The 27,302-nt window shown below is 35.7% G+C and overlaps 1 protein-coding gene across 11 annotated transcripts in view; it reads left to right on the top strand.

Moving 5' to 3' along the window:
- Window positions 1-27,302, top strand: part of NARS2 (asparaginyl-tRNA synthetase 2, mitochondrial) — a 142,766-nt gene that overhangs the window by 44,539 nt on the left and 70,925 nt on the right. For all 11 annotated transcript variants that reach the window (XR_009542484.1, XR_009542485.1, XR_009542486.1 and 8 more), the window contains one exon: window positions 19,965-20,059. Coding sequence is in view for 1 of the 11 variants with exons in the window: in XM_060160127.1 (XP_060016110.1) it covers window positions 19,965-20,059 (95 nt within the window). In the remaining 10 variants the exon portion in view is untranslated. The remainder of the gene's footprint in view (window positions 1-19,964; window positions 20,060-27,302) is intronic.

Genomic DNA, 27,302 nt, shown 5'->3' with positions numbered 1-27,302 from the left:
AAGTTTGTCAAATGCTTTTTCTGTATCTATTGAGAAAACGTTGATTGAGTTGCAGATGTTGAACCGCCTTTGCATCCCTGGAATAAACCCCACTTGATCATGGTGTATGATTCTTTCAAAGTACTGTTGTATTTGGTTTGCTAACATTTTGTTAAGGATTTTTACACCTATGTTCATCAAGGATATTGGCCTGTAATTTTCTTTTCTTGTAGTGTCCTTACCTGACTTTGGTATTATCAGGGTAATGTTGCCCTTGTAATATGAGTTTGGAAGTGTTTCCTCCTCTTATTTTTGGAGGAGTTTGAGAAGTATTGGTATTAGTTCTTTCGGTGTCTGATAGAATTCACCAGTGAAGCCATCTAGTCCTTGACTTTTCTTTGTTGGGAGGTTTTTTTTTGGTTTTTGGGTTTTTTTTTTTTTTGCGGTACACGGGCCTCTCACCGTTGTGGCCTCTCCCGTTGCGGAGCACAGGCTCCGGACGCGCAGGCTCAGCGGCCATGGCTCACGGACCCAGCAGCTCCGCGGCACGTGCGATCCTCCCGGACCGGGGCACAAACCCGTGTCCCCTGCATCGGCAGGCGGACTCTCAACCACTGTGCCACCAGGGAAGCCCATGTTGGGAGGTTTTTGATTATTGCTTCGATCAGATTTTCTGTTTCTCCTTGATTCAGTCTTGGAAGGTTGTATGTTTCTAGGAATTTATCCATTTCTTCTAGGTTGTCCAATTTTTCAGTGCGTAATTGTTCATAGTCTCTTATGAGCCTTTGTATTTATGTACTATCAGTTGTAATGTCTCCTCTTTCATTTATAATTTTATTTATTGAGTCCTCTCTCTTTTCTTCTTGGTAAGTCTAGCTAATTGTCTATTTTGTTTATCTTTTTTTAAAAACAGCTGTTTTATTTTTTTTCTATTGTCTTTTTAGTTTTTCTTTCATTTCTTTCCATTCTAATCTTTGTTATTTCCTTTCTTCTGCTAACTTTGAGTTTAGTTTGCTCTTCTTAGAAAAGTACTGTAATGTTTTGGTGGTCAGGTTAATAGTTATCTTTGGGAAGGAAAGAGGAATTGTTGGGGGAAGGGACACTAGAGTCTCCTCAAATGTTGTTACTCTTCTATCTTGTCATAGATGCGAGCGGGGGCTACTCCATCTTGTGATCTGGGTGGTAGTCACATAGGCATTAATTTTGTGATAAATCATTTAGGTGTACTTTTTCCTTTTCTGCATTAGTGTGTTGTATGTCACAACAGAAAAATTATAGAAAAAAGAGCACATTATAAGGTTTTTAGTGGTATTTCAGCAAACTGCTTTTAGTAGAAACAGACTATTTGTGTTTCATACGTAAATTATTACCAACTTTTTAAATGCATTAAACCTTGCTACCCCTGCATCAAAAAACTGCTTTTTCTAGAGTTTGAACATGTTTAGAAATTGAATTTTTTGTTTATATCAAGTGAGATTATATTCCTTATTGCTAGTATAGTATGCGTCAAAGTTCCTAATAAAGAATGTTTTAGATAATATGGTGATAATTAAGTCAGCCCTGTTCCCCAGTATTTATTTAATTATTGGTTTTATCATTTAATTCTGAAACCTCTGGGCACATTTAAAAAGTTTAAAAAATAAACCCCCCCCACATTCCTATTTCTGCGTTTTATCTTTGCAGTAAACAAGCGAGAGTAATGATCAAGTTGTATCCTGTATGAATACAAACAACCTCCTCAGCTTCCTGGTGCTACCTGCATTCTGTCTGAAGACTTCCTTTTTTATAAATAAATTAATTAATTTATTATTTATTTATTTATTTTTGGCTGCGTTGGGTCTTCGTTGGTGCGCGCAGGCTTTCTCTAGTTGCGGCGAGCGGGGGCTACTCTTCGTTGTGGTGCGCAGGCTTCTCATTGTGGTGGCTTCTTGTTGCAGAGCACGGGCTCTAGGTGCGTGGGCTTCAGTAGTTGTGGCTCATGGGCTCTAGAGTGCAGGCTCAGTAGTTGTGGCACACGGGCTTAGTTGCTCCGCGGCATGTGGGATCTTCCTAGACCAGGGCTCGAACCCATGTTCCCTACATTAGCAGGTGGGTTCTTAACCACCGCGCCACCAGGGAAGCCCTGAAGAGTTCTTTATCTCTCTACTGTTTACATTTGCTGAGACTAATAGAAAAGAGACCATTTCTCTTGGCAGATGAAGGATATAGCATGTGGATCACAGAGATCCATATGTTTACTGGCTTTTTTTAAAACAGACTTTACTTTTAAGAGCAATTTTTTTTTTTTTTTTTTGGCAGTGCCGCATGGCATGTGGGATCTTAGTTCCCTGACCAGGGATTGAACTCATGCCCCTTGCATTGGAAGCGTGGAGTCTTAACCATTGGACTGCCAGGGAAGTCCCTAGAGCAATTTTAGGTTGACAGCAAAATTGAGTGAAGATACAAATATTTCCCATATAGCCCCTGCCCCCACCCATGCTTAGCCTCCCCCATTATCAACGTCCACCAGAGTGGTACATTTGTTACAATTGATGACTCTACATCAACACATCATTATTCATCAAAAGCCTGTAGTTTACATTATGGTTCACTATGCGTTTGGACAAATGCATAATGAGATATATCCACCATTATAGTATCATACATAATAGTTTCACTGCTCAAAAAATCCTCCACCTCCATGTTCTACCTGTTTATCCTTATCTCCTCCCTAACTCCTGGCAACCACTGACCTTTTTACTTTCTCCATAGTTTTGCCCTTTTCAGAATGTCATATAGTTGGAATCATACAGTATGTAGCCTTTTCAGATTGGCTTCTTTCACTTAGTAATATGTATTTGTTTCTTCCATGTCTTTTCATGTCTTGATAGTTCATTTCTTTTTAGCATTGAATAATGTTCCATTATCTGGATTTATCACAGTTTATTTATTCATTTACTGAAGCACATCTTGGTCGTGTCCAAGTTTTGGCAATTATGAATAAAACCTCTGTAAACATCTGTGTACAGGTTTTTATGTGGACATAAGTTTTCAACTCCTTTGGGTAAATACCAAGGCGTGCAATTGTTGGATCGTATGACAAGAGTATGTTTAGTAAGGAACTGCCAAAGTAGCTGTGCCATTTCACATTCCCACCAGCAATGAATAAGAGAGAGTTCCTGTTGCTCCGCGTCCTTGATAGCATTTGGTGTTGTCACTGTTCTGGATTTTGGCCATTCTAATAGATGTGTATGGTATTAACTGGCTTTTCAGCATGCTTGGCCAGGATACTGCTTGTGAGTTATTTTCTATGGATCACATGATTTGTACCTCCATATTCAGCCATTAAGATGAGCAGCAGTTAGTTTTTGTGTTTTTTTTTTGCAATCTATGAGCCAGTTTTTCCTGCAGTGTTGGTACACCTAAAGAAATAGGAAACTTGGGGAAAGTTTTATAAGTTCCTTCAGGCTGTTAACAGAGCAGTTGATAAGTGAGTGAATAAATTAGGACTTTGTCAATGTAACCTCCTTCAGACATATTCACAAGTTTCAAAAACTCTGTAGCTCAAAGCCTCATATTAAATAACTTTTGTTTCACAGTATTGACCCATGAAATTTAAAAATATTGGAGTTCCTTAGGGACGTTGTATCTTACTCATTACTGTATTCCTGCATTTAGCCTGGTACCTGGCACATACTAGTCACTCTGTAAATATTTATTGAACTGAAAAATGAATTGAAGTAGGACCTGGAAATATGGGCGATATCTATTTGAGATGAGACACAAATTTATTTATCAGTGGAGAAACCTTGGAAAAGTCTCCATGTTAATGCTAAAGAACACAGTCATCAAAAATGCTTGAGTAACCAGGAATTAAAATATACTATAAAGCCTCAAAATTAAAATGGTGTGATATCAGTACACAAATAAACCAATGGGATAAAACTGAAAGCTCAGAAATATACCCAAGTTCATGTGGAAATATATAAAGATACTATCTCAAATCACTAAAGTAAGTGGTGGTAGGTCAGCTTGGTGGCCATATACAGATCTTTTTCTACTTACAATGGGGTTACGTCCATAGTTGGGCAAAATCATCTAACACAAAGCCTGTTTTATAATAAAGTGTTGAATATCTCATGTAATTTATTTAATATTGTACTGAAAGTGAAAAACAATGGTTTTATGCGTACAAAATGGTTAAGAGTATCGTTTTTTTACCCTCATGATCGCATGGCTGACTGAAAGCTGCAGCTGCTGCCAGCATCATGAGTATCATACTAGCAGGGAAAAGAGCAAAATTCAAATTTTGAAGTATGGTAGCTACTGAATGCGTATTGCTTTCACACCACTGCCAAGTTGAAAAATTGTAAATCAGACCATAGAGGACCATCTGTAATTGTGTCAATCAGAGATAAGTTGCAGAATTTTTATTTACATTGTGGCAGATAGTGTGATGTGAGTATATGTTGGGTTTTTTTTCTGCTTAGTCATCAATTTAATACACATCAGTGAATACATGTCAATCCCAGTCGCCCAATTCATCATACCACCGCCTCCATCCCCCCAACTCTTTCCCCCCTTAGTGTCCATACGTTTGTTCTCTACATCTGTATCTCAGTTTCTGCCCTGCGAACCTGTTCATCTGTACCATTTTTCTAGGTTCCACATATATGCGTTAATATGTGATATTTGTTTTTCTCTTTCTGACTTACTTCACTCAGTATGACAGTCTCTAGAGCCATCCACGTCTCAACAAATGATCCAATTTTGTTCCTTTTTATGGCTGAGTAATATTCCATTGTACATATGTACCACATCTTCTTTATCCATTCATCTGTCGATGGGCATTGAGGTTACTTCCATGACCTGGCTATTGTAAATAGTGCTGCAATGAACATTGCAGTGCATGTGTCTTTTTGAATTATGTTTCTCTCTGGATATATGCCCAGTACTGGGATTGCTGGGTTATATGGTAATTCTATTTTTAGTTCTTTAAGGAACCTCCATACTTTTCTACATAGTGGCTGTATCAATTTACATTCCCACCAACAGTGCAAGAGGGTTCCCTTTTCTCCACACCCTCTCCAGCATTTGTTGTTTGTAGATTTTCCAATGATGCCCATTCTAACTGGTGTGAGGTGATACCTCACTGTAGTTTTGATTTGCATTTCTCTAATAATTAGTGATGTTGAGCAGCTTTTAATATGCTTCTTGGCTATCTGTAGGTCTTCCTTGGAGAAATGTCTATTTAGGTCTTCTGTCCATTTTTGGATTGGGTTGTTTGTTTTTTTGTTATTGAGCTGCATGAGTTGTTTATATATTTTGGAGATTAATCCTTTGTCCGTTGATTCATTTGCAAATATTTTCTTCCATTCTGAGGGTTGTCTTTTCGTCTTGTTTTTGGTTTCCTTTGCTGTGCAAAAGCTTTGAAGTTTCATGAGGTCCCATTTGTTTATTTTTGTTTTTATTTCCATTACTCTAGGAGACGGATCGTAAAAGATCTTGCTGTGATGTATGTCAAAGAGTGTTCTTGCTATGTTTTCCTCTAAGCATTTTATAGTGTCTGGTCTTACATTTAGGTCTCTAATCGATTTTGAGTTTATTTTTGTGTATGGTGTTAGGGAGTGTTCTAATTTCATTCTTTTACATGTAGCTGTCCAGTTTTCCCAGCACCACTTATTGAAGAGACTGTCTTTTCTCCATTGTATATCCTTGCCTCCTTTGTCATAGATTAGTTGAACATAGGTGCATGGGTTTATCTCTGGGCTTTCTATCGTGTTCCATTGATCTGTGTTTCTCTTTTTATGCCAGTACCATATTGTCTTGATTAATGTAGCTTTGTAGTATAGCCTGAAGTCAGGGAGTCTGATTCCTCCAGCTCCGTTTTTTTCCTTCAAGACCGCTTTGGCTATTTGGGGTCTTTTGTGTCTCCATACAAATTTTAAGATTTTTTTGTTCTAATTCTGTAAAAATGTCATTGGTAATTTGATAGGGATTGCATTGACTCTGTAGATTGCTTTGGGTAGTAGAGTCATTTTCACAAAATTGATTCTTCCAATCCAAGAATATGGTATATCTCTCCATCTGTTGGTATCAACTTTAATTTCTTTCATCAGTGCCTTATAGTTTTCCACATACAGGTCTTTTGTCTCCTTAGATAGGTTTAATCCTAGGTATTTTATTCTTTTTGTTGCAGTGGTAAATGGGAGTGTTTCTTTCATTTCTCTTTCAGATTTTTCATCATTAGTGTTTAGGAATGCAAGAGATTTCTGTGCATTAATTTTGTATCCTGCTACTTTACCAGATTCATTGATTAGCTCTAGTAGTTTTCTGGTGGCATCTTTAGGATTCTTTATGTATAGTACCATGTCATCTGCAAACAGTGACAGTTTTACTTCTTCTTTTCTAATTTGTATTCCTTTTATTTCTTTTTCTTCTCTGATTGCCGTGGCTAGGACTTCCAAAACTATGTTGAATAATAGTGGTGAGAGTGGAGATCCTTGTCTTGTTCCTGATCTTAGAGAAAATGCTTTCAGTTTTTCACCATTGAGAATGGTGTTTTCTGTGGGTTTGTCATATATGGCCTTCATTATGTTGAGGTAGGTTCCCTCTGTGCACACTTTCTGGAGAGTTGTTATCATAAACAGGTGTTGAATTTTGTCAAAAGCTTTTCCTGCATCTATTGAGATGATCATATGGTTTTTCTTCTTCAATTTGTTAATATGGTGTATCACATTGATTGATTTGCATATATTGAAGAATCCTTGCATCCCTGAGATAAATCCCATTTGATCATGGTGTATGATCCTTTTAATGTGTTGTTGGATTCTGTTTGCTAGTATTTTGTTGAGGACTTTTGCATCTATATTCATCAGGGATATTGGTCTGTAATTTTCTTTTTTTGTAGTTTCTTTGTCAGGTTTTGGTATCAGGGTGATGGTGTCCTCATAGAATGAGTTTGGGAGTGTTCCTTCCTCCACAATTTTTTGGAAGAGCTTGAGAAGGATGGGTGTTAGCTCGTCTGTAAATGTTTGATAGAATTCACCTGTGAAGCCATCTGGTCCTGGTCTTTTGTTTGTTGGAAGATTTTTAATTACAGTTTCAGTTTCATTACTTGTGATTGGTCTGTTCATATTTTCTATTTCTTCCTGGTTCAGTCTTGGAAGGTTATATACCTTTCTAAGAATTTCTCCATTTCTCCAGGTTGTTCATTTAATTGGCATAGAGTTGCTTGTAGTAGTCTCTTAGGATGCTTTGTATTTCTGCGGTATCTGTTGTAACTTCTCCTTTTTCATTTTAATTTTATTGATTTGAGTCCTCTCCCTGTTTTTCTTGATGAGTCTGGCTAATGGTTTGTCAATTTTGTTTTATCTTCTCAAAGAACCAGCTTTTTGTTTTATTGATCTTTGCTATTATTTTGTTTCTATTTCATTTATTTCTGTTCTGATCTTTATTTCTTTCTTTCTTTCTGCTAACTTTGGGTTTTGTTTGTTCTTCTTTCTCTAGTTCCTTTAGGTGTAAGGTTAGATTGTTTATTTGAGATTTTTCTTGTTTCTTGATGTAAGCTTGTATAGCTATAAACTTCCCTCTTAGAACTGCTTTTGCCGCATCCCATAGGTTTTGGATTGTCGTGTTTTCATTGTCATTTGTCTCTAGGTATTTTTTGATTTCCTCTTTGATTTCTTCAGTGATCTCTTGATTATTTAGTAACGTATTGTTTAGCCTCCATGTGTTTGTGTTTTTTATATTTTTTTCCCTGTAATTCATTTCTAATCTCATAGCGTTGTGGTCAGAAAAGATGCTTGATATGATTTCAATTTTCTTAAGTTGACTGAGGCTTGATTTGTGACCCAAGATGTGATCTATCCTGGAGAATGTTCTGTGCACACTTGAGAAGAAAGTGTAATCTGCTGTTTTTGGATGGAATGTCCTATAAATATCAATTAAATCTATCTGGTCTATTGTGTCATTTAAAGCTTGTGATTTAAAGCTTGTGATTTAAAGCTTGTCATTGTATCATTTAAAGCTTGTCATTTAAAGCTTGTCATTTAAAGCTTGTCATTTAAAGCTTATTTAATGCCATTAATTTTCTGTCTGGATGATCTGTCCATTGGTGTAAGTGAGGTGTTAAAGTCCCCCACTATTATTGTGTTACTGTCGATTTCCTCTTTTAGAGCTGTTAGCAGTTGCCTTATATATTGATGTGCCCCTATGTTGGGTGCATAAATATTTACAATTGCTGTGTCTTCTTCTTGGATTGATCCCTTGATCATTATGTAGTGTCCTCTTTTGTCTCTTATAATAGTCTTCATTTTAAAGTCTATTTTGTATGATATGAGAATTGCTACTCCAGCTTTCTTTTGATTTCCATTTGCATGGAATATCTTTTCCCATCTCCTCACTTTCAGTCTGTATGTGTTCCTAGATCTGAAGTGGGTCTCTTGTAGACAGCATATATATGGGTCTTGTTTTTGTATCCATTCAGCAAGCCTGTGTCTTTTGGTTGGAGCATTTAACCCATTCACATTTAAGGTAATTATTGATATGTATGTTCCTATGACCATTTTCTTAATTGTTTTGTGTTTGTTTTTGTAGGTCCTTTTCTTCTGTTGTGTTTCCCACTTAGAGAAGTTCCTTCAGCATTTGTTGTAGAGCTGGTTTGGTGGTGCTGAATTCTCTTAGCTTTTGCTTATCTGTAAAGCTTTTGATTTCTGCATGGAATCTGAATGAGATCCTTGCTGGTAGAGTAATCTTGGTTGTAGGTTCTTCCCTTTCATCACTTTAAGTATATCATGCCACTCCCTTCTGGCTTGTAGTGTTTCTGCTGAGAAATCAGATATTAACCTGATGGGAGTTCCCTTGTATGTTATTTGTCGTTTTTCCCTTGCCGCTTTCAGTAATTTTTCTTTGCCTTTAATTTTTGCCAGTTTGATTACTATGTGTGAATATATGTTTTTTCCCAAGGAATATCAGGATAATAATGCTATGGTAATTTTTCATCTTACTCTTATCCCATCTTCAACATATTTCTTTAGTGTTTCGTAAAGCCCTTTAGTATTTTCTCTGATTTGAGAAAAATAGGATATAAAAACGTTTTTTAAAGTACTATACAGTGAAATCGATTTTTGGAATTAGAGCTTTCATTTATTGTGTAAAATATTTTTTAACATAAACCAACCAGAAAACTTTGGTATCTCATTACTTGCCTCAGGCTTACTGATTTTTGTCATTACGGGTTTTTTGACAGTGCGTGAAACAGTTGAATTTTTATTTTATTTCTTTAATTATGTTTAGCTTAATTTAGTTATCTTTTTTCTTTAAGGTACAGCAGAAATATAATCAGAGATTTGGATAGTTTATTTTTAAGTTGGTTATTTTGGATCTTAGAACTCTTTTTCCCTTACAGAAATATATAATAATTATATTTACAGCACAGCCATGAGACTCTTTAATGCATCATATAGATAAAAATACTACAACTATTAATGTAAACTTACAGAACACTCTAGTAATTAGAACAAAAACAGTGAACCTGAATAAAGTAAACTATTTTATGCTTGAAGAAAATAGGAGAATGAAAAGTATTGACACTTGTGGGAATCACACAATAATATGCTGTACATTTTTAAGAGCTGGAAATACTGATCTGTGTTTTTTTGTAACTTTAAACATACAGAAAAGCACAGAGAATAATACTATAAACAACCAAATGCCATCACCCAGCTCAATGTTTTGCTTCAGGAACTTTTAAAAATAAATAAAACATAGCATTTTTTAGTATTATGTTTAATTTTTACTTGTGACTCTCACAGTGCTTGATGTGTGTTTGGATCGTTTTAAGACTTGCAAGCATAAAGAGGGAAGGAAATGAAGCTGTCCCAGAGGTAACTAGAGATTTGTTAGGGAGCAGAAAGGTGTATGAGAGGATATATGGAGAGATGCCTCCTTTGGAACTAAGTGAGACACAGTCTTGAGAAAGGTGAAAAAGATGATGTTGAAGAGCTATTTTTTTCAGTGATCAGAAGATTATATTGATGATACTATCTCATCATCTTTTCTAAATCTTTCTGTTTGATGGATGTCAGAATTAGGGATTTGCTGTTGGGAAGGTAGGAAGAGGATAGATGTCTTTTATATTTAGTCAAAAATGGTATTTGATTATATAGGATATCTACAAATTATGTGTGAGTGGGAGTGGATAGGAGGAAGATAGAATCATAGTGGTCACACAGTTTACATTTCTGAAGAAAATGAAAAATTTCCTCTAAGCTACTTTAAACTTACAATTATATACTGTATTGAAAATACATTCTCTCCCTTTTGTGTTGTTTAGAATACTTGTCAGTGTTCAGCTGATGGTGATACTAAAGAAAAACCACAGAAAACACCTATTTACAGTTGTGCTAGAAAAGTAATGGAGAATTATTTATAAGCAATATAGTTTAAAAAGTTAATATAGGAAATAATTTATTTCTGTAATAGTACCTGCTTATCAGTACCTTTGTTTGAAAAACAAACATGACACTAAATGTGCACTAAAGATACCTTTTAGACCAGCAATGCCATGACACTTTGCTAGAAGCTTTTATGGTTCCTTGTGCTTCTTCTCATTGCTGATCCCCTCACTCACAGTTGACATCACTCTTGGTCAACAAGCATTTATGGAGCAATTACTTGTCTCTGGCACTTTGCTAGGTGCTTAGCATACCAACATGTATAAACTCAATTCCTACTCAAAGAACTCAATATCGTTTGGCCTTCTCTTCTTTTAGCCTGCCCCAACTATTTTCATTATAAATAGAGCAGTGTTAGACTTTACTAACCACCTATATTTTTCCTGGTATTTGACTTTGTTCCATACTTTGTTCTTGGCTTTTTGATTTTCCGATTGGTGCTGACCAGAGTAATCCACACCACTATAGGACAAAAGATTAAATCGTTAGTATTTATGTGATCAAGAATACACAGGGGGGCTTCCCTGGTGGTGCAGTGGTTGGGAATCTGCCTGCTAATGCAGGGGACACGGGTTCAAGCCCTGGTCTGGGAGGATCCCACATGCCGCAGAGCAACTAGGCCCATGAGCCACAACTACTGAGCCTGCGCGTCTGGAGCCTGTGCTCCGCAACAAGAGAGGCCGCGATAGTGAGAGGCCCGCGCACTGCAATGAAGAGTGGCCCCCGCTTGCCACAACTAGAGAAAGCCCTCGCACAGAAACGAAGACCCAACACAGCAAAAGTAAATAAATAAATTAATAAAACTCCTACCCCAACATCTTCTTTCAAAAAAAAAAGAATACACAGGGAATAAAACCAGTATACTTTTTATTCTGAGTACTTGCTGGTAATACCTCGAGTCCCTCTTAACAAATATGCTATTTTAAATTTATTTTTTGAACAGGTAATGTAGTTTACTGTTCAAAAGGTACCAATTTAAAAGTGCAGAAGGGAATTCCCTGGCAGTCCGGTGGCTAAGACTTCGCCTTCCAATTCAGGGGGTGCAGGTTCGATCCCTGGTTAGGGAGCTAAGATCCACGTGCCTCCTGGCCAAAAAACCAAAACATAAAACAGAAGCAATATTGTAACGAATTCAATAAAGACTTTAAAAATGGTGCACATCAAAAAAAATCTTTAAAAAAAAATTTTTAAAATCACAGTGCAGAAGGATTCCATCATACCTTGTTTCCCATTAATCTAGTTTCCTTCCCCAGAATCAACCATTGTTAAGTATTTCTTATGACTCCTGGAAATAATGTGTGGTTAAGAATAGCGATTCTTCTGGGCTTCCCTGGTGGCTCAGTGGTTGAGAGTCTGCCTGCTAATGCAGGGGACACTGGTTCGTGCCCCGGTCTGGGAAGATCCCACGTGCTGCTGAGCGGCTGGGCCCATGAGCCATGGCTGCGGAGCCTGCGCGTCCGGAGCCTGTGCTCCGCAATGGGAGAGGCCACAACAGTGAGAGGCCCGCGTACTGCAAAAAAAAAAAAAAAGAATAGAGATTCTGGAGCCCAACCACCTTGGTTCATGTTCTTTGTCATATTAGGCAAGTTAAGTTATTAACCTCTGTGTCTGTTTCCTTCTCTGTAAATGGGGATACTAGTACTTACTTCATTGGATTGCTTGTAAACTCCTTAGCACAGTACATGGCACAGAGTAAGTGCTAAGTGCATATTGGCTATGGTGGTTTTTGTAGAAGTATGTGTGTCTGAATGTGTATTTTTTTAACCTTAGGAATACAGAGTTTAGTTTAACATAATTTTCATTCACGGCACACTGTTGTTATAGGCCCTTGTATCCTCTCACTGTGTAACAAAACCATTTATTCTTTCCTGTGAGTCTACAGGTCATCTGAGTGGTTCTGATCTGGGTTTGGCTTAGTCAGCTGATGGATTGACTGGGAGCTGGGCAGTCTAGGATGGCCTCATGTGGGATGACCCATCTCTTCTCCACATGTCTCTCAAATTCCTCCATCATGCTAATCAGGGTGTGATCTCTTTGGTGGCATAGGTCCAAGAAAGAATGTGAACTTCATAAGCATGTTTTCAAGCCACTGTTTTTGTCAATTTTGTTACCATGCCATTGACCAAAACAAGTCACATGGCCAAGCTCAGGGTTAGCGTATGATATGCCAAGGGGTGCTGATATAGAGAAGTGTGACAAATTGGAGCCATTAATGCAATTAATCTATCACAGTCCACTCTGTAGTAACTGCAGTCCAGCACTTGGTCGTTATCATAGAGCTACTGTTGGTCAGTAATAAGGAGACAAGCTAGAAATTAGAGATCACCAGCCACTACGGTGAGTGTGTCACTGTGTCAGACTGCCACAGTCTTCTGAGATTAATGACTTCAGTTTCATTTTCTCTTCTCAAATGTTATGCACATTCCTCTCCAACAATAGATGGCCAACTGAAACCTGGAACCATGCAGGACAGGGGATTCTAGGAAACAGTCCTCAGTTTAGGTGGGAGTAGTAATGCCAAGCTGACAAAACGCCATCCAGCATAACTCCTTTCTTGTTTTAATTTTTCCTCTTTATCCCAATCCCCACTTCCATTCCTCATATTCTCTTGGAGGCACTCACTTTAATATATTTGATATATCTTTTATTATGTATATAGCCTCATAAAATATGTGATCTTTTATGTATATTTTAAATTTACATTAATGATAATATGTATCTTACTTTGTTTCCTGCTTTTTTCCATTTAACTTTTTGTTTTGAAATCTGTCCATGTTGCTATAGGTACATCTATTTGTTGCTTGTCATTGCTGCAGAATATTCATTGATATTTGTCTGCTACAATTCACTTACCCTTTCTAGTAATAGACCCTTAGGTTGTTTCCAATTCTCAGTTACACCCAGAAAAAAAAAATACTGTAATATATAGTCTTATACATATTCCCTAAGAGACTTGTGTGAAAATTTCTTTAGAATGGATATCCAGGAGTGGAGTTCCTTGGTCATAGGGTATATACATTCTGAATTTCACTATGTTATCCAGAATAGCAGTGCCAGTATAGACTATATTGACATTACCTGAGGGTTCCTGTTTTCCTATGAAGTAGTTTTCTATAGATTTGTAACTTAGGGACTTAAAACAACATCTCTTTATTAGTTCACAGCTCTATAGTTCAATAGTACAGAATGGCATGGCTAGGATCTCAGGGTCTCACAAGCCCAAAACCAGTGTGTCAGCTAAGCTTTCTATGTTTTCATCTGGAACTTGAGGTTCTCTTCCAAACACATTCTTGCTCTCAGTAGAATTCAGTTCTTTTTGGTTGTAGGACTGAAGTTCCCATTTTGCTGCTGGCTGCTGGCCAGATTGCTCTCAGCTTCTAGAGACTGCTCTAAGCACCTTTCCCTGTGTCTTCCTCCATCTTCAAGCCAGCAATAGCGTGTCACATCCTTCTCATGCTTCAAATTACTGACTTACTGTTCTGCAGCCAGCTGTAGAAAACTTCTACTTTTAAAGGGCTCACATGATTAGGTCAAGAACACCCAGAAAATCTCCAAATCCTGAGGCCATCTGATTTGGAACTTTAATTAAATTTTCAAAATCCCTTCACATCAGTACCTGGCTTAGTGGTTGAATAAACCAGGGGCTGAGAATCTTGGGACACATCTTAGAAATCTGCCTACCACATCCTGAATCTACCTCTACACTTGATATTATACAACTTTCTAATCTTTGTCAGTCGGATATATGCAATGAATTCTTCTTAAAATGCCTTGTTTTAATTTGTGTTTCTCTAATTCGTAGTGAATTTGAGTGTTTCTTCATACATCTTAACCTTTTGAATTTTCTTTTCTGTAAATCTGCTTTTCATATCCATTGCCCAGTTGGGGAGCAGCTTATTTTCTCTTTCTTGTTTTCTTCACAGGAGGTCCTTATATTTTCTGTCCATTTAATCACTTGTCAGTTCTAGAAGCTGAAAATATTTTATCCATAATACAATATGTTCTGTTTAATTGCCTATATCTTCCTTTATTAAATAGAAATTCTTAACTTTAATGTTGCAATTTGAGAATCTTTTTTAAAGAAATCCATTCCCACTGGCAAAGTCACAAAGTTGGATACTTAATTCATATATTTTTATTCTTTCTTCATTACTAATGGAAGTATTTAAGATTGTGAGTCTTAAATTTGCAATCCCATGTTAGTAATTTTTGACCCTGTCATGTCTAATAATTACTTGTTTATGTATGCTTTTAAAAAAATTGAGATGAAGTTCATGCAACATAAAATTAACCATTTTAAAGGGTATATTTCAGTGGCATTTACTACATTTACAGTGTTATACAACTACCACCCCTATTAAGTTCCAAAACATTTTCATTATCCCAAGGAAAACCCCATGCCCATTAAGTATCACTTCCCATTTACCCTTCTCCCCAGACCATTGCTCTCACCGATTAGTCTCTATGGATTTACCTACTCTAGATATTTCATATAAATGGGATCATACAATATGTAGCCTTTTATGTCTTTCTTTTACTTAACATAGTGTTTTCAAGGTTTATCCGTGTTTTAGCGTATATAAGTACTTCATTCCATCTTATGGCTAAATAGTATTTCGTTGTTTATATATACTACATTTTGCTTATCCACTTATCCGTGTTTCCACCTTTGTCTGTTGTGAATAGTGCTGTTATGAACATTAATGTACAAGTATCTATTTGAATACTTGGAGTTTTAAAATTTTTATAACCATTTTTTAAATTGAAGTATAGTTAATTTACAATCTTGTGTTAGCTTCAGATGTATAGAACAGTGATTCATTTTATATTTATGTATATTATTTTCCAAATTCTTTTCCATTATAAGTTCTTACAAGACATTGAATATAGTTCCCCATGCTAAACAGTAGGTCCTTGTTGTTTATCTGTTTATACATAGTAGTGTGTATATGTTAATCCCACACTTCAATTTATCCCTCCCTGCCCTTTCCCCTTTGGTAACCTTAAGTTTGTTTTCTATGTCGGAGTCTATTTCTGTTTTGTAGGTAACTTCATTCATATCACTTTTTTAGATTCCACATATAAGTGATGTCATATGATATTTGTCTTTCTCTTTCTGACTTACTTCACTTAATATGCTAATCTCTAGGTCCATCCATGTTGCTGCCAATGGCATTATTTCATTCTTTTCTGTGGCTGAGTAAAATTCCATTGTGTATGTATATACCACATCTTCTGTATCCATTCATCAGTCGATGGACATTTAGGTTGCTTCCATGTCCTGGCTATTGTAAATAGTGCTGTAATGAACATGTGGTACATGTCTCTTTTTGAATTATGGTTTTCTCAGGGTATATGCCCAGTAGTGTGATTACTGGGTCATATGATAGTTGTATTTTTAGTTTTTTAAGGAACCTCCATACTGTTTTCCATAGAGGTTGTATCAATTTACATTCCCACCAACAGTGCAGGTGGGTTCCCTTTTCACCACACCCTTTCTAGCTTTTATTGATTCTAGATTTTTTGATAATGGCCATTCTGACTGGCGTGAGGTGATACCTTGTAGTTTTGATTTGCATTTCTCTAATAATTAATGATGTTGAACATCTTTTCATGTGCCTCTTGGCCATCTGTATGTGTTCCTTGGTGAAATGTCTATTTAGGTCTTCTGCCCATTTTTTAACTGGATTGTTTGCTTTTTGATATTGAGCTGCATGAGTTGCTAGTATATTTTGGAGATTAATCCTTGGTCAGTTGTTTTGTTTGCAAATATTTTCTTCTATTCTGAGGGTTGTCTTTTCATCTTTTTTATGGTTTCCTTTGCTGTGCAAAAGCTTTTAAGTTTCATTAGGTCCCATTTGTTTATTTTTGTTTTTATTTCCATTTCTCTAGGAGGTGGGTCAAAAGTATCTTTTTGTGATTTATGTCATAGAGTGTTCTGCCTATGTTTTCCTCTAAGAGTTTTATAGTGTCTGGCCTTACATTAGGTCTTTAATCCATTTTGAGTTTATTTTTGTGTATGGTGTTAGGGAGTGTTCTAATTTCATTCTTCTACATGTAGCTGTCCAGTTTTCCCAGCACCACTTATTGAAGAGACTGTCTTTTCTCCATTGTATGTTCTTGCCTCCTTTGTCATAAATTAGGTGCCCATATGTGCATGGGTTTATCTCTGGGCATTCTATCCTGTACCATTGATCTATATTTCTGTTTTTGTGCCAGTACCATACTGTCTTGATTACTGTAGCTTTGTGGTATAGTTTGAAGTCGGGGAGCCTGAGTCCTCCAGTTCCATTTTTCTTTCTCAAGATTGTTTTGACTATTTGGGGTCTTTTGTGTTTCCATACAAGTTGTAAGATTTTTTGTTCTAATTCTGTGAAGAATGGTAGTTTGATAGGGATTGCATTGAATCTGTAGATTGCTTTGGGTAGTATAGTCATTTTCACAATATTGATTCTTGCAATCCAAGAACATGGTATATGTGTCCATCTGTTTATGTCATCTTCGATTTCTTTCATCAGTGTCTTATAGTTTTCAGAGTAAAGGTCTTTTGTCTCCTTAGACAGGTTTATTCCCAGGTATTTTGTTCTTTTTGATATGATGGTGAATGGGATTTTTCCTTAATTTCTCTTTCCTGTCTTTCTTCGTTAGTGTATAGAAATGGAACAGATTTCTATATATTAATTTTTATTCAACAACTTTACCAAATTCATTGATGAGCTCTAGTAGTTTTCTGGTAGCGTGTTAGGCTTTTCTATGTATAGCATCATGTCATTGCCGACAGTGACAGTTTTACTTCTTCTTTTCCAATTTGGATTCCTTTTGTTTCTTTTTCTTCTCTGGTTGCTGTGGCTAGGACTTCCAAAACTATGTTGAATAAAAGTGGCGAGAGTGGGCATCCTTGCCTTGTTCCTGATCTTAGAGCAAGTTCTTTCAGCTTTTCGCCGTTGAGTATGATGTTAGCTGTGGGTTTGTTGTATATGGCCTTTATTATGTTGAGGTATGTTCCCTCTGTGCTCACTTTCTGAAGAGTTTTTTTAATCAGAAATGGATATTGAATTTTATCAAAAGCTTTTTCTGTATCTATTGAGATGATTGTATAGTTTTTATTCAGTTTGTTCATGTGATGTATCACATTGATTGATTTACGATATTGAAAAATCCTTGCATCCCTGGGATGAAGGATGGTGTACAGTCCTTTTAATGCATTGTTGTTTGAATACTTGGTTGTAATTCTTTTAGACATATACCTAGAGGTAGAATTTGTATGTTGTATATATAATAATTCTTGTTAATCTCTTTAAAGAACCACCAAACTCTTTTCCCAAGTAACTGCACCAGTTTACATTTCTAGTTTCATCCCATTATGTTCAAAAAAGGTAATTTATCTGATTTGTTGAGACTTGTTATGTTCTAGCATATGGTTGATCTTGGACAGTGTCCATGTGCACTTGAAAAGAGTGTGCAGTCTGCTATTGTTAGGTGGAGTTTACCATTTTTAAGTTTCCTCTTTCTTGATTCAGCATTTGTTTGGTGACTTTAAACCTTTGATGCTTATAGTTTTTACTCATTATCTTCAGTTTTTCTGTAGAGGGATAGGCCTTTGTAGCTACCTATCCCACCATTGTAAGATTTTTTTTTTTTTGATGTCCATTTTTAAAGTCTTTATTGAATTTGTTACAATATTGCTTCTGTTTTTATGTTTTGTTTCTTTTGCCGCCAGGTATCTTAGCTCCCTGACCAGGGATGGAACGTGCACCTCCTGCCTTGGGAGGTGAAGTCTTAACCACTGGACCACTAGGGAAGTCCCCAGCAATTACTTTTTTAAAAAATAATTTATAATGTCCCTTTAATATCCTGAAATAAAATATATAGGTAATATAACTTAATACATACAGAAGTTTTTAAAGTCACTGTAATGCATTCACTGTAATATAAAGGAGAACTGAAAGGAAGTAATTTATTAAAAAGTAGTATGAATTTCATTATTTAAATGCTTACATATGACATTGGAAGGCATAATGAAGTAGTGATATGTTTTTAACTTTAAATAAGTTGGATTTAGAGATATAAGAAGCTCAGACATCATTTTGTACAAATGCTAATAAATGAGATACTAAAATCAAGTCCTAAATATTAGACTTTTTTATATGTGCAGGAGATGAGAGAAATCACTTTTAGAGAAGTCAGGATAAAACACCAATACAAATTATAGACTAAAGAGGTGAGGAAAAGGAGAAAGTATAATATTCTTATAAATGTGCTGGGCCTGATTTGAAATATAATTATTTAGTAAATAGTAAAGAAATATCAGAGAACATGTCTTTTATTTTGAAATCCTAACATAAATCGAATATTTTAGTATTGAGTATTTAAGTCCTTGGAAACGATATCCTTTAAGTGATAGTGGGTTTCAAAGATGATTTTTATAACGCAATAATAGGACATTTAGGACCAGGTAAAAGTAAGTTTTAAAAATAATAGGCAATTACAAAATAAGTGAATGATTTCAGTTGGTAATTTTACACTAGATTTCATATTCATACACACGCATAACCATACATGATATGCAATATTTTTAGAACAACCGATGGAATTAAATAAGATATCTTCATTTCATGTGTTTCTGTAATTCAGTAGTAGGTACTAAGTCTCTTAAAAGGAGTCGTACATCCTGTATTGAAAATTTTATATTGGCTTTGTTGCCTTTACAGCACTTGTTTTAGTGCACCATTACACAAAGACATTTTCAGATCACAATTTGAAATACAAGAGTAGGTAAATTAGCTTCCTTCCCCCAAATGGATATAATGGTCATAACTTGATCTAGAAGCTTTCTTAATTATACTATTTAAATTATGTTTGATCTCCAAATAATTTTTTATCTTAACTGTTAATAAGTGTTGGCTGACGTATTTCCTGTCAGTTTCAAATGGAATAATCACTCTATCTATACTGTAAGTTCATAAAAATCTTTAAATCTAAACGTTCATCATATCTTTTAAAGATATGGTCCTGCTTTATCTCCTAGTTGTCGGGAAGAATAAGTGAAATTAATGCGTTTAAAAGTTTATAATGTGTTTATAAAAATCTGTATTAAAAGCGTTATTATTAATAATTTAATAATAATATGACAAGACATGTTTTAGAGGCTATTCCCTTAAAATTAAATCTCAGTCATGGGTCAGAATTTTAAGACTATGTAATGCCTCACATTTAAAACTTCTAGTTCATAATTTCTTGCTTCAGCTTGCCCCTCAATCAAAATCAGTTTTTAAGAAGGAGTATATTTTGTGACAAAAATAGTTTGTTCTTTGGTTGTTATATATTTTGAAAAATATGGAGCAAACTTCCTTGAACTTAGCACTTTCCAAACAGGAATTTTCTCTTTTAAGTGTATACTGAAAGCTGCCTTTTTTTCCCATAAGAATGAACTTGTCCTCATATATGTTTAATAGTGTATGATTTTTTAGCTGTGGCACAAACGTGAATCTGAAAAGCAGAGCAAAACATGTAATAATAGCTTTTTATGGCTTGTGTTTTCTTTTGCAGCCTTCAAGCAAAATAAAGGTACCTGAGGAGAATTTCTTCAATGTTCCTGTTTTCTTAACTGTCTCAGGACAACTTCATCTAGAAGTGATGTCAGGGTACAGAGTTTTCTCTTTTGCTTTAATGGACTACTGATGTTGGTTGGGTGAGAGTGTAATAATGTTTTCTTTCCTGATGCTCAAACCTAAAAATTGTAGTTCACGTTTGTGATTAGTCCACTTCAATTCACTAAAAGTACATTTAGATTGACAAATTTGACAATATCCAAATTTCTTTCTAAAAAAATCACATTAGTCTAGACTTTGGTTTTTGGTGAAGAATGTAACACTGGAAATATGAAGTTGTGGGTTTTTATTTCTTTTTACTAATCTTTCTTTGCTTAAATCTCAAAACACATAATCAAAATATAAGTGTAATTAATCATGTTTATGAAAGTAAAGGCAGTTATAATTTACACCTAGAAATTATAAGAGAGGTACCTGGAACAAGTGGAAGAAAAAATATTTTTTTAATAATTGGTTTAAAGAAAGAAAATTAACCCACAAAGTCATCATGGGAGATGTGTGCCCATTTAGAAAGTATTAGAAGTCAGGTCACATTAATTTTAGCCACTCTCAGACCTCTGGAAAATCACTATAATCCTTTTTGCCCTATTTTCTTTCCTTTTGGAGATTGGACAGGAAAATCTTTAAAGTCCTGTCTAAATCTTATATTCTCTGATTCTGTGGGTAATTTCTTAATGCCGACTCAGCAAGTAATGAGTCTCCTACGAAGATGTAAATATCTTTGTTTTCTCATACAGAGCTTGAGACTTAAAAATCTCTTCAGGAAATGGCTCCAGTAAAAACAGGGAATCTTGTATTTCCCATTGTTTTTAAAATGCACAGGGTGGAAAAACAGGGGAAATAGAATAGTGTTCATGTTTATTTTTTTACAGACTTTACTGGCAAGATGGAGAGTGTCAATGGTGGAGTAAAGAGGGTCTTGAAAATAATATATACTTTACTTAGATTTACCTTTGACAAAGATATTATTTGATAATTCCAATAACCAAATAATTGACAACATTATCAGAATACGGTGCAGAAAAACTATAATCATAATAGCCCTGTGAGACTGTAGGATTTGCAGAGCTGTATGTGGGAAAGGCCATGTCAAGTATGTCATGGAAAGTTCCTTATGCCTGTCAAAGTATAATTTAAAAAAATTAAAAACATGATTCATAGAAATATAAAATATTTTATTCAATTCAGTAATTACTGAAGAAAATAGTAAGCCTAGTTCAAAGACTATTTGGGGAGCTGTGGATTCATACGCAGTTTAATAAAAGAATTTTAGAATAAGATTGCTAAGTTAGTTACGAACTGGTTAATGTCCCACAGACCAATAAACCCTAACCTTTGGAATTTTCTCTTCTACATGACAGAAATGATTTGCAACTCTACTGGACAAAAATCTATAAATGAACATGTAACTTTACTTAATCTAGGATATTTAGTTTGATAGTAAATAGAATAATGGAGCAAAGTTCATTCCCCTAGGTAGTTAAATAACCTTTGAGTGGGTCTGTGTCCCCACATTACATTGGAAGGATGTTCTGTCTACCTTTTAGCTTAATCCAAGTTTTGGATAACCTTTCTTAACAGGCTTTCATTATTTATTTCTTTTATCTGTAAAGTTAGAGACAACATATATTCCCCTCAGGAGTGTCATAATATGGGAAAGGTATAAATTTACCAAGTTTCTTGGTTATAATATCACTAGTGGATTAAATATGTTCCCTCTTTACCAGTAAAGTGTAGTGAACCAAAGAACACAATGTACAGTGAAACTTGACAGAAGCTTATATTGGCAGAATATGAGGTTTTATATTTTTAATGTGTTATGAAGTATTTCTGTGTCAATCAAATGTTCCTAGTTTAATATGCATAGTTCTAGTACTATTAATATACAGTACATCATGTTTCAGATTAATACATGATTTAATCTCCAGTAAGAAATTGTTAGTCTTCTTTCTAAAGAAGACTAAATTTGTCTAAATTTAGTTTTTCTAAATTTTATTTAACAGACTTTTAAAATGGAGTAAATGGTAGTTAAATTTAGAAGGTTAACATTTTCCAAAAGGATATCTATGTTGGTTTAGTGGGTTTATGGCTCCATTTTATTTATTTTATTTGTTTATTTTTTTTGGCTGCATTGAGTCTTCGTTGCTGTGCACAAGCTTTCTCTAGTTGCGGTGAGCAGGGGCTACTCGTCGTTGCGGTGCACGGGCTTCATTGCGGTGGCTTCTTTTGTTGAGGAGCACAGGCTCTAGGCGCACAGGCTTCAGTAGTTGTGGCACGTGGGCTCAGTTGTTGTGGCTTGCGGACTCTAGAGCACAGGCTCAGTAGCTGTGGCGCACGGGTTTAGTTGCTCTGCAGCATGTGGGATCTTCCCGGACCAGGGCTCGAACCTGTGTCCCCTACATTGGCAGGCAGATTCTTAACCACTGCGCCACCAGGGAAGCCCTATGGCTCCATTTTAAAGTTTAATTTTGTTGTTTTTAAAATAAACTTTCTATTTTTGAATAATTTTTAAATGTAGAAAAGTTGGAAAAATCGTGCAGACTTCTTAGATACCTCTCACTCAGTTTCCCCTGTTGTTAACATCTTACGTTACCGTGGTACATTTGTCAAAACTAAGAACCAAATGTTAGTACATTACAATTAACTAAATTCCAGAGTTTATTTGGATTTCACTGGTGTTCCATCAATGCCTTCTTCCTTTTTCCAGGATCCACTGTAGGGTACCACATTACATTTAGTTGTCATGTTTCCCTAGTCTCATGTAGTCTGTAACAGTTTCTCAGTCTTTCCTTGTTTTTTATGACTTGCAGAAAGTATGCCAATCTGTATTTTTCTGATGTTTTCCTGAAGTTTTAGGGAGGGTTAGAAACAATACCACGGAGGTGAAGTGCTATTCTTGTCATATCATGTCGGGGGGACTTGATATCCATATGGTGCTATTAACCTTCATTACTTGGGTGAGGTAGTCTTTGCCAAGTTTCTCCACTGAAAATGTACTGTTTTTCCCTTTCTCCAATTTATTCTTTGGAAGTGAGTTATTAAGTACACCCACCTTCACTGGAGGTAGGAGTGAAGGGTCGGGAAGTGGGAGATGGAATTATGCTTCATCTCCTGAAGGGGGGAGTATTTGGAATTCTTCTGTATGGATGATTTATGTCTCTTTGCTCTTATTTGTTTATTTATGCCATCGTTTATATCAGGATAGACTGATGTATATTTTATGGTTTGGGTTATATTTCAATGCTGTGCTATTTACTTTGTTGCTCAAATTGTTTTAGTTGTTGGGAATTCTTTCAGATTAATTCTTGTATCCCTTTCACATGCCCCTATCCTTTTGTCTTTTGAGTACTTCCTTATTTTCTGGCACTATAAGATACCCCAGATTTGTTTGTTAGTTTGTTTCATCTTTTTGTGATTGATGAACCTACACTGACGCAGTACATCGTTTACTTAGGGTTCACTCTTGGTAGTGTATGTTCTATAGGTTTGGTCAAATGATGTCATACAGAATAGTTTCACTGCTCTACAAATCCTCTGTGTTCCTCCTATGCATCCCTCCCTCCCTCCTAACCCCTGGCAATCTTTTTACTGTCTCCAAAGCTTTGCATTTTCCAGAATGTCATATAGTTGGAATCATACAATATGCAGCCTTTTCAGACTGGCTTCTTTCACTTAGTAATAGGCATTTAAGTTTCCTTCATATCTTTTCATGGCTTGATAGCTCGTCTTTTTTTTTTTTCTTTTTTTAACATCTTTGTTGGAGTATAATTGCTTTACAGTGTTGTGTTAGTTTCTGCTGTATAACAAAGTGAATCAGCTCTATGCATATGTATATCCCCATATTCCCTCCCTCTTGTGTCTCCCTCCCACCCTCCCTATCCAGTCCCTCTAGGTGCTCACAAAGCACCGAGCTGATCTCCCTGTGCTATGCAGCAGCTTCCCACTAGCTAGCTATTTTATATTTGGTAGTGTATATATGTCCATGCCATTCTCTCACTTTGTCCCAACTTACCCTTCCCCCTCCCCATGTCCTCAAGTCCATTCTCTACGTCTATGTCTTTATTCCTGTCCTGCCCTAGGTTCATGAGAACCTTTTTGGGTTTTTTTAGATTCCATATATATGTGTTAGCATAGTGTATTTGTTTTTCTCTTTCTGACTTCACTCTGTATGACACACTCTAGGTCCATCCACCTCACTACAAATAACTCAATGTCATTTCTCCTTATGGCAGAGTAATATTCCATTGTATATATGTGCCACATCTTCTTTATCCATTCATCTGTCGATGGACACTTAGGTTGCTTCCACATCCTGGCTATTGTAAATAGTGCTGCAGTGAACATTGTGGTACATGACTCTTTGAATTATGATTTTCTCAGGGTATATGCCCAGTAGTGGGATTGCTGGGTCATATGATAGTTCTAATTTTAGTTTTTTAAGGAACCTCCATACTGTTCTCCATAGTGGCTGTATCAATTTACATTCCTACCAACAGTGCAAGAGGGTTCCCCTTTTTCCACACCCTCTCCAGCATTCATTGTTTGTAGTTTTTTTTTTGTTTTTTTTTGTTTTTCCGGTACGCGGGCCTCTCACTGTTGTGGCCTCTCCCGTTGCAGAGCACAGGCTCCGGATGCGCAGGCTCAGCGACCATGGCTCATGGGCCTAGCCGCTCTGCGGCATGTGGGATCTTCCCGGACCAGGGCACAAACCCGTGTCCCCTGCATCGGCAGACGGACTCTCAACCACTGCGCCACCAGGGAAGCCCTGTTTGTAGATTTTTTGATGGTGGCCATTCTGACTGGTGTGAGGTGATATCTCATTGTAGTTTTGATTTGCATTTCTCTAATGATTAGTGATGTTGAACATCTTTTCATGTGTTTGTTGGCAATCCGTATATCTTCTTTGGAGAAATGTCTATTTAGGTCTTCTGCTCGTTTTTGGATTGGGTTGTTTGCTTTTTGATATTGAGCTGCATGAGCTGCTTGTATATTTTGGAGATTAATCCTTTGTTGTTTCGTTTGCAAATATTTTCTTCCATTCTGAGGGTTGTCTGTTCATCTTTTTTATGGTTTCGTTTGCTGTGCAAAAGCTTTTCAATTTCATTAGGTCCCATTTGTTTATTTTTGTTTTTATTTCCATTTGTCTAGGAGGTGGGTCAAAAGGATCTTGCTGTGATTTATGTCATAGAGTGTTCTTCCTATGTTTTCCTCTAAGAGTTTTATAGTGTCTGGCCTTACATTAGGTCTTTAATCCATTTTGAGTTTATTTTTGTGTATGGTGTTAGGGAGTGATCTAATTTCGTTCTTTTGCATGTAGCTGTCCAGTTTTCCCAGCACCACTTATTGAAGAGGCTGTCTTATACTCTTGCCTCCTTTATCAAAGATAAGGTGATCATATGTGTGTGGGTTTATCTCTGGGCTTCCTATCCTGTTCCATTGATCTATATTTCTGTTTTTGTGCCACTACCATGCTGTCCTGATTACTGTGATAGCTCATGTCTTTTTATCACTGAATAGTATTTCATTATCTGGAAGTACCTTGGTTTATTCATCTATTCACCTACGGAAGGACATCTTGGTTGCTTCCATGTTTTGGCAGTTATCCCAAGCTTATTTTTTGTTTTCCTTACCCTAGCCTTAGAATCAGCCATTTCTCCAAGGAGCCCTAGTTCCTTTTATTGGAAAATGGTATTTAGAAACCAGGACTTAGTCACTGGGTATCTTGCTGCTACTGGGGAATTATTGCTTCTAAGCCCTCTCATCAGATAGAGCTATAAATATGTTTTTTAAATAAGAGAAAGCTAAGTGTTTTCATTACATTTTGCCTATAAATAGTGGGGTGTAAGTTAGGTGTTCATTCTGAAAGAATTAGATATGTCCTAAATTGAAAAACTTACACTTAAGAAATGTCATGTAATAAAATTTTCCATTTTTTGGTCAGTTAAAGCCAGAATTGGAGGAAGGCTCAGTCTAATGTATTTAAAAGAATTTTTGATTATTATAGTCTTTCTTTCTTTGTTGGTTTTGTTTTTTCTTTTTATGTTTTGTTACAGGTGGTTGTTCTTATTTCCTTCTTATGAATGTTTTTACTAAGCTATGAAGTCGTGCATATTTCAGGATAAAACTGATGCTTTCCTTTTGAACATTGCTATTAGAAGTATAAATTAGTACAGCCTCTCTAGAGAAATAGCTTTGCACCCAGAATTTTTCTTAAGGAAATGATCTGACAACTCTATAAAGATGTGTTAAAAAAATGTTGAAAGTAACTTCATCTATACTAATGAAAAACTACTAACAATCTAAACATTTATTTAGGAAGATTGATTAACCGTCAATATACCAAGAAAATGTTCATCACCATTTACCATCTGGAAGTAATGGACCTTATTTTTAGTAAATATTTTTAAGTCATGTTATGAATAATTTGCAGAAGTAAAAATAAAGGAAAAATGACAGCAGAAACTAACACAACATTGTAAAGCAACTGTACTCCAATAAGAATTAATTTAAATATTTTAATTAATAAAGGAATAATGAAAATCAACTTTATTAGAATTTTAGTAAGTATTTAAATATAGCAAACCCAAATTTTTAAGAACTATTATTTTTTTTTGAATTTTCTTTTTTTTTATAGCAGGTTCTTATTAGTTATCCATTTTATGCATATTGGTGTATATGTGTCAATCCCAATCTCCCAGTTCATTACACACTCACACCCAAGAACTGTATTATTAAGAGATAATTTACTTACCATAAAATTCACCAATTTAAAGTGTACCATTCACTGAGTTTTAGTATATTTTCAGTTTTTCGAACATTACCATAAGCTAATTCAAGAATATTTTTATCACCCAAAAAGAAACTTTTTCCCATTAGCAGTCATTGACCATCCTCCTTCCCACCCTAGGCACTACTGATCAATCTACTTTATGTCTCTATGGATTTTCCCATTCTGGATAATTCATATAAAGAGAATCACACAATATATAGCGTTTTGTGGCTGGTGTATTTCACTTTGCATAATATTTTCAATGTCTGTCAATGTTGTAGCATATGTCAGTATTTCATTCCTTTTTATTGCCAAATAACAGTCCATTATGTGAGTATACCACATTTGTTTATCCATTCAGGTAGTGGCGATTTGGGTTGTTTTTACTTTTTGGCTATTATGAGTAATGTTCTTACGACTGTTTGAGTACAAGTATTTGTGTGAACGTGTTTTCATTTCTCTTGGGTAGGTACTTGGAGTGGAATTGATGGGTTACATGATAAGTTT

The sequence above is a fragment of the Lagenorhynchus albirostris genome, chromosome 9, assembly GCF_949774975.1.
Source record: "Lagenorhynchus albirostris chromosome 9, mLagAlb1.1, whole genome shotgun sequence".
NCBI classification, from domain to species: Eukaryota; Metazoa; Chordata; class Mammalia; order Artiodactyla; family Delphinidae; genus Lagenorhynchus; species Lagenorhynchus albirostris.
This window is presented reverse-complemented; position numbering and strand designations above follow the sequence as displayed.